Consider the following 8643-nt stretch of genomic DNA (forward strand, 5'->3'; position numbering starts at 1 on the left):
CGTTGGTAAAACGGATTTCAGCAACCACCAATAACATGCAAATTAAATTTACGTACACTAGTTTGCTTGAAGTATATCCAAAAGGGTAACAACAAAGAGAGACAATTTTTCAGAGAAAAGGAGAAAGATGGTTCACTTTAAAGTTTAACCCACAGCAAAGCCATGAAGCTAGATTTCAGTTTAATCCACAGGCTGGAAGCGTTAAACCGCAAATCAAACTAAATTTTGTGGTTTTATCTAAACCAAACTGAACTTTTGGCTTCTTTGGTCTTGGTTTTGGATTAGCTATGCAGTTTATCTATTGATTTAATTTTTGAATAAAGATGATGTTATCACTGTAAATATCTACGTGTTCTTTAAACATGGGATAAGTCTTATTATTTTAGGAAAGTTTTTTGTCTGATAGAATTTGAATTTAGGGAACTATTAATTTTTAATGCAATTTCGTCATAACTATCAGAATTTTACATAAAATATTCTCTCAAATATTGAGCGATTTTCTCTTGACGCTCGACAATATAGTACTTTACGGCAGTCACCGCCGTTGCTCGAGTAATTAATTTTCACAAAATACTTCGAGTGTATTTTGATTATTAATTCATTATGCTTCAACGAGTTGTGACATACTTGATTCGTGTGGCATTGGAATGCTATTTTCTCGTCAAGACGCGGATTAGATGTAGTATGAATTCATGCATATGATGTTTAGTGTTATTTATTTTTGCGTTATAACATGTTGGACAACCGTCTATTTCGGAAATACTGGAGAATTCTTTTTTAAGTTCATACGAATAATCAACTGGAAGTCATTGTTCTTCGATCTCCTAATCAGATTGGATCGGCCTATTCCAATTCGCACTAGAGAATATAGAAGAGATTGGTGTTGAGAGAAAATCAATGGAAGATGGCGGAACCACAACGACAGCACGGTTGGGCAACTACGGAGTACAATGGTGGTGCGGAGGTCACGACCGAGCTAGATTCTTCAAAAGAGGGAAGGGTGGATTTTTTCTTGTGGGAGATGAGTGATTGAGAGAATCTAAGCCTAGAATATATTGTGTTGTATTATTGTGTTTAATCAACTAATGATATATCTCACAATATTTGAATCATAATCACATTAAAATTCTAGGAGTTTCATTGAGACGCTATGATTCGATTAGTCAAAACTTCTAGTTAGATATTTCAGAATATATCGAACGATAAAGTACAATAAACATTAATAAAAAGCAGTGAACGAAATGGTGAAGAAACACAGTAGAGTAAAGTTTAAAACAGATTTGCCCTCTCATGTATGTGCTTCGAGGATCATCTTGGACGTCTGTTTCCTAATATACAACGGAACAACCAGCATTGACTTAGCACGAGACACTACTACGGCAAACTGAAAACGTACATTTACTTTATCACCGATATTTAAGGGAGGCCAAATGAAAACATAACAATATGAAATGCAAGAGAGTGCTTGAAAAAAATAAGATTTTCATGTATTTGAAATGTGAAATGAACACACTATTTATAAGCGCCAAAATGCACACAAAGAGTCATGCAAGATTAATTAACTCAATCAATCTTCCCGTTAACACCAAGAGTCATTTCATGTATTTGAAATGAGAAATGAACACACTATGCTCAGTTGTTTTTGTCTAATCCATTGTTTAAACTTTAGTTTGATGCGTGAAATTTAATGAAAAAAATAGAAGCGAGAAATCACAATTTCAATTATTATTTTCCCTCACGATTATTTCTAAGCAAAACTGCAATGTTAATAAAATACATATATCTAATTCATGAATCCTATAAATTTATCATATTATTATATTTAATTGAAACAACATTGTTTGAAATTCTGATTCGTTTAATCACACGATCTTGCAAAAATTCACTACTTTGTTTAATCAATTTTTCTTTTTGACTACGGCATAGGAGATTTACGTTGAAACCCACCAAGGAAAACTTTCTTGGGCATTGACGAATATAAATAATTGACAGATTGGAAAAAGAAGAAAAATGAGTGGGTCCAAGACTCATAAATAATAATAATAATCCAAAATAAAATAAAAATAAAGCAATAATGACAATTAATTAAATTAAATGCATGCAATCGAGTACTCCAATTTCAAACATTAAATCCAGCCTTGAATATGCAAATTGTCGTTGGTTTCTCAACTGTTAACTAACTCCACCTAGCTAATGGATCCAAATTCAAAACTGAGTTGCCTAATTCTTTTAGCTTAGTTCTCGGATGATTCAAGGATGATATTTTAATAATAATAACAATGAAGGAGAATATTTTAATTATAATAATAACTAGAAGTGCTCTTGTTTGTGTATACTTGAAACTATTATATACAAAAATTATTAAACTAATTACTTTAGTATTTACTTTATATTTATATATACATTATAAATATATTTGTGAGTGTGTGTAGCTGAAAACTGATATAATTTTCCTCTTAAAAATGGTTGATGGTTGGTTTCGGTGTTTTTCTTTTGAAAATTTATTTACGTAATAAATGACATTTATTTCCGGCAAGCCTTGTTTTTCATGCCTATATGCACGTTTTGATTGATAAAAAAAAACCTTCAATTCGTTGTGGTAAGTTTGGCATATTAATAATGTATATAAAAATCAAGTTTGACATAACAACGTTACAATTTGGTGGCACTTGGATGAAAGAATTTGAAACTATGCATTTTAAATTTATTTAATTGATAGGATGAATTTATGATGGATAGATTTCAAATATATTCATTGTTAGCTTCAAAAAAAAAAATCTTGATAATATATGCAGATGTACGATTAATTTGAGATATGCCTAAGATGATTGTCTCAAATCTAATATCCAAATCATTTATCAAATCAACCATTTGTTCTAAGAGCAGGTCTCTTGTGAGACGGTCTCACGAATCTTTATCTATTATACGTGTAACCCTACCGATATTCACAATAAAAAGTAAGGCAAAAACTTGTGTGAGACGGTCTCACGGGTCGTATTTGTGAGACAGATCTCTTATTTGGGTCATCCATGGAAAAATATTACTTTTTATGCTAAAAGTATTACTTTTAATTGTGAATATGAGTAGGGTTGACCCGTCTCACATATTAAGATCCGTGAGACGGTCTCACATGAGACCCACTCAAAAAGTAATACTCTTAGCATAAAAAGTAATATTTTTTTATGGATGACCCAAATAAAATATCTGTCTCACAAAATATAATTTGTGAGATTATCTCACACAAATTTTTTTCTTGTTCTGAACAAATCATCACATCCAAGTACAACCTTTACTTCGTTTTAGTCATATTATTTTTGATAGTTTGTAATTGAAGTTTCAGATTTAGTGCATAAAGTATGGTTAATTTTCAAAACTAATATTCACACCATTTAAACTAATATTCACACCATTTATATTATATGACAATAATTTGTAATTTTTTAGATGGGCAAATTTCAGACGGGCAAATATATTTATTTAAATACTAAATTTATTTTATATCATTATATTTATCCACATATATGAATTCAATACTTCATTCATCGTCACAATAACTGAGCAAAAAAATTTATCTAAATGTTTATTTGATGGATGATCAGCCTATCAATTAAAAATTATTATTTTAATTAACATTTAAAACAACAACAATAACAGAAAATAAACATGTGAATATTGTTTTATTACAAATTTAAATCAAATACGAACTTGATAGAACCTCTCTGTCTAGGCATAGCTCTAATTTATATATGGGTTACGATATTTTTTAAACAATAAAGATTAAAATTGACAAACCATAAATGAAATATCGGGATCTTCTTCTTCAAGCCATTATCTGAAGAGAGAGAGACTAAATTAAATACGCATTCTCAAGCGGATGGCCAACCTTTTTTGTTCCATTTACAAATTTTCTACAGGGAACTTCAAATATTTACATATTAAATAAAAAAATAGATTTGTGCTTTTATTACGAATTCTCGGTTCAGTCCCAATTGTTTGGGGTAGTTCCCGATATAGTCCTAAACGAATTTAATGTGCCAATTTAATCCCAAAAGTTGCCAAAGTTGGCCCAATCCAATTTCTCCGTTAGTCTGCTGTCAAACTAAACAGAATTGGCCCAATCAAATTGAAAATTGAAAGAATCCCCAAAAAACTCATCCTCACTCCACGCTCTAAAAATCCCCAACCTCCTGCATCTCTCCATCGCTCTCTGTCATCAAGTTAGCCACGTAAGGTATGTTCGCAATTTCTCATGGAAACAATTTCTTTATTTTCACGTCAATTCGAAGTTCTGTGAAACCAGTGATAGAGTTATTAGCTTGACTGTAAGCTAAATGGAATTACCGTAAATCTTGAAATTTTGATATCGTGAATTCTTAGAAATTTAATAGCATCTGTATTAGCTTGACCCAATGCTTTTCTTTCCAGATTATTTTAATTGTTAAAATTTTTTATTTTAACAGTTAAGATGCTTGATGAGGATTTCTAGTTGAAGAAAGTCTTCATCCCCATCCTCACTATCTCCTTCATCAGTCATTGACTTTCTCTATATGTCGGCACCTCAAGGTTCATAAGTTATGGCTAAACGTAGTAATTCGACAATCGAGATTACTCCACATTATGGTAATTTATTATATTTTCACTTAATTTTAATTAATTTTGTATCATTCATATTGCAGTGAATAATTATATTGTTTTTTCCGTCTTGTTCTCTGCAGGTTTACTTGGAAAACCAGATCTGATTACTATTAAAATGCATTACAGTGGAAGGTTTAAATCTAAAGGCGAACATGATGAATACATTGGGGGAAGATTTGAATATTTCGACTTTTTTGATCTTGATAAGCTAGCAATGGTTGAATTGTGGGGGTTTGCAGATGATCTTGGATTCAAAAATAAAGATGCTATTATGTTTTGGCACAAGATCGGGAATACACTAAATAAAAGGAGATATCTACAAAATGATTCAGATGTGTTGGAAGTTAGAAAGAATATTCCAACAAACTATGAGGTAGAAATTTATATGGAACACTTAGATGCATATTCAATTGATGGTCCAAATGAAGAAAGTGGAGTTGAATCTGTAGGCGAATTTTTTGACATCGATGAAGATGTTGTCATGGATGATATGTTGTTCGATGCATTCATTGACCATGAAATTCAATCTACGAAGGGAAAGAATATGTTTTCTGTTGACAGAGAAAATGCAGATAATCTGCAATTAGTGGTGCATGAGCTGGAGGATGATGATGGCGACGAAGAAGATGTTTGCGTAGACAATGAAGATTTGGATAGTATTCATGAGTCTGATGATGAGGAAGCAAAAAATTATCCAAAGTTTGATCCAAAGAGAGAATCTGAAAACCCGGACTTGAAGCTCGGTATGATTTTTTGCTCAAAGAAAGAAGCGAAATTTGCGATTCAAACTCACTGCATTAGAAGAGGAATGGCGGTGAATTTTGTCAAGAATGATAATATTCGTCTTTGGGCGAAGTGCAACAATGATGATTGCCGATGGATTATTCATGTTGCAAAGATGACTAATGACAGTTGTTGGCAAATAAGAACTTTTGATGACAGGCATAATAAATGTTTTCGAGAATTTAGCAACAAGAGCATCAACTCAACGTGGTTGGCAAAGACTTTTTCCAGGATAATTGCCGTAAATCCTAAAATGGGAACCGATGAGTTTAAGCAAGAGATTTGCAGGACATTGAATGTAAACATTTCGAGGAAGGTAGCTTATGTAGCTAAGAGAAAGGCATTAATGCTGGTGCAAGGGACTGCGCAGGAGCAATATCGTCAAATAAGGAGATACTGTGCTGAACTTAAAAGATCAGATTCTCGAGCTACAATAGTTTTGAAGTTGACAGAAGACGAAGAAGGGCCAAGGTTCCAAAGATTATACGTTTGTTTTTCAGCGTGTAAGCAAGGATTTAAGGATGCATGTCGTCGTGTCATTGGTGTTGATGGATGCTTCTTAAAAGAACAACATGGTGGACAATTGCTAGTGGCTGTGGGTTTAGATCCGAATAACAACATATTCCCAATATGTTACGCGTTGGTTGAACGTGAAACAAAAGATAGTTGGACATGGTTTCTCCGGCTGTTAGATGAAGACCTTGGGATTAGTGGTGTTCAATATGACTTTACATTTATGTCAGATAAGCAAAAGGGTTTGATTCCAGCACTTGAATCTTTATTTCCTGATGCGGAGCATAGATTTTGTGCCCGACACTTACACAGCAACATGAAACGTGCTGGATTCAAGAGTTTGGCTGTTAAGATCACCTTTTGGGCTGCCGCAAAAGCGACAAGAATTGAAGAATTTCGAGTTCAAATGAATGAGATGAAAGTTATTGATGAAAATGCATATGAATGGCTTGCTAAGAAGCCTGAAAATCAATGGTCTAGAGCATATTTCAGCACCTCCCCTAAATCTGACATCTTATTGAACAACATGTGTGAAACTTTTAACAGCATTATATTAGATGCCAGGGAGAAGCCAGTGATAGATATGTTTGAAACACTACGGAATCTTTTGATGGCCAGATTTCAAGTTAATAGAGAGAAGGTGAAAAAATGGAAGGGTCGAATTTGTCCAAACATCAAAGATGTGTTGGCAAAGATCTATTTGGAGGCTGTCAGATATTTCCCAATGAAGTCCAATGAGATGCTTTACCAAATATCAAGATCAGATGATATACGTGATCAACATTCAGTTGACCTGTCGATTAGGTCATGCAGTTGTAGGAGATATGATTTGACTGGCATTCCTTGCAAGCACGCTGTATGCGCCATTTGGTGCAAGAAAGAGGATCCAGAAATGTATGTCCATTCGTATTACATGATCGAGACCTATAAAAGATGTTATGCAATGTCCATATTGCCTACCAACGGTCCATGTTTGTGGCCTGAATGTAATATTCCTCCTCCATTGCCTCCAATTCACAAACAGAAACTTGGAAGACCGGCGAAAATGCGAAGAAGAGAACCAGATGAACCTCCCCCTTCTTCTCGAAATAAGTTGAAAGGTGTGAAAAAGTTCAATAAGTGCAAATTATGTGGTGGATCAGGACATAATCAAAGGACTTGTAAGGGGAATGAAGACATCCAACAAGAGACCGTGACACAAAAAATAAGAAAAGAGAAACAACATGTAAGCATATTTTGTTTATTTTCATTGTTTTTGTGTTGTTTACGAAAATTCTTATATGTGTATCTATAAAAATACAGGTGAGAAGACAACAAGAAGTTGGTGTTCATATTCAAGTAAGGTTAAGTTTAATATCATTGATAAATGTAAATTAATGTATATTTGTATAAATGTATGTTTTGTATAGGGTAATCGACCGGTGAATATCAACAAACCTGCTTTTGTAAAAGACGGCGTCAACTTCACAACTGTCTCACAACTACGATCGTCCATGAAGTCTACCTCGTCTCAAGGATCTAGCATGAACAAGTGATTTTGTGGCTGGGATTTGTATTTTCTTTTTTGGCATCCATGTTTTTTGGTAATAGTCAGGAACAAGTGATTTTGTGGCTGGGAAGTAGCTAGTCCAAGTTTGGTTTGTAAATGCAGAATGCTTTCTGGTAATAGTCAGGAACAATTGATTTTGTGGCTGGGAAGTAGCTAGTACAATTTTGTGTCTGACATTCTGGTGTTCGGCTTTTTAGTGGAACATGGGTATTGTAAATGCTTGAATGCTTTCTCTTTTCCCAGATTTAGAGTCCAAGTTTGGTTTGTAAATGCAGATAAGAGCAGCTTCCATGGTATATAAACTTTTCCCACATGGGTATTGACTGCTCACTTTTATCATACTGTATTGGTATATAAACTTTTCCCACATTGGTTGCCATTATTTGAAGGTTCAAATGCAATCCAGTAGCTTTGCTAGCAAGATAATGGGACCATATCAGAAAACTGGAAAAAATAATTGCATTTTGCATTCATTTACAGTATCATTGTAGTTATCCAAATTCAATTGCTTTACAGGTTAATTTTGGATCATACACATGGATTCTCCTCAATCAGTGGAGTCACCGTTCAAATGAGATAAAGCCTAGCACCTCAACTGTTAAAAAAAAATAATAAACTTTTGAAAACATTGGGACCAAACTTAATCTCAATACATTCCATTAAAAGTTCACAAAATAATATTGTGCACTCGATACAATCCATTAAAAGGTTAGAAGATACTACAACATGCTCAAAATAATCCATTAGTTGTCATCACCACTAATCTTTAGAGATTCGATTTGTTGTTTTATCTCCTCCGTTATCTTCACCAAATTTGATAGCGCCTCGTTCAATTTATCTATTTTTCCAGCTTGAGTGTGTTTTGTACTTGCACTTGCATTTGAATTTGCGCTAGAAGTTGTGTTCGACGTTTCTTCGACAGTGTTGGTAGAGGAAGAAGCTTGCACTAGACCTTGCTTGTCCATATAAGAATCAAAAGCTTTTATAGCCCCCTCCCTACTCAAGAATGACCTGTGGGATGCGCCGCTAAATTTATTGACTTGCTTTTGAGCTAATAACTCTATCACTGGTTTCACAGAACTTCGAATTGACGTGAAAATAAAGAAATTGTTTCCATGAGAAATTGCGAACATACCTTGCGTGGCTAACTTGATGACAGAGAG

General features: G+C 33.7%; 1 protein-coding gene and 1 long non-coding RNA gene across 2 annotated transcripts; both read left to right on the forward strand.

The window, feature by feature from the left end:
- The first annotated feature begins 3979 nt into the window (after positions 1–3979).
- LOC140840644 (uncharacterized) lies at positions 3980–5066 on the forward strand. Its single transcript, XR_012120038.1, has 3 exons — positions 3980–4231; positions 4461–4620; positions 4716–5066. It is a non-coding gene; the product is annotated as an uncharacterized lncRNA (long non-coding RNA).
- Positions 5067–5116: 50 nt separating this feature from the next.
- LOC140840947 (uncharacterized) lies at positions 5117–8060 on the forward strand. The gene is made up of 3 exons (XM_073208086.1): positions 5117–7156; positions 7341–7462; positions 7997–8060. Exons 1-3 carry the CDS (start codon positions 5117–5119, stop codon positions 8058–8060), a joined length of 2226 nt encoding a protein of 741 aa, XP_073064187.1.
- Positions 8061–8643: the final 583 nt, after the last annotated feature.

Source organism: Primulina eburnea, chromosome 9 (assembly GCF_022965805.1).
Source record: "Primulina eburnea isolate SZY01 chromosome 9, ASM2296580v1, whole genome shotgun sequence".
In the NCBI taxonomy this organism is placed as follows: Eukaryota; Viridiplantae; Streptophyta; class Magnoliopsida; order Lamiales; family Gesneriaceae; genus Primulina; species Primulina eburnea.

Bases quoted from the DNA above. Each gene is read 5' to 3' on its own strand.
- LOC140840947 (XM_073208086.1), top strand. From the start codon at position 5,117: ATGGATGATATGTTGTTCGATGCATTCATTGACCATGAAATTCAATCT. The intron at 7,157-7,340 runs GTAAGCATATTT...TGTTTTGTATAG, and splicing joins TAAGAAAAGAGAAACAACAT to GGTAATCGACCGGTGAATAT. The intron at 7,463-7,996 runs GTGATTTTGTGG...ATTGCTTTACAG, and splicing joins CAAGGATCTAGCATGAACAA to GTTAATTTTGGATCATACAC.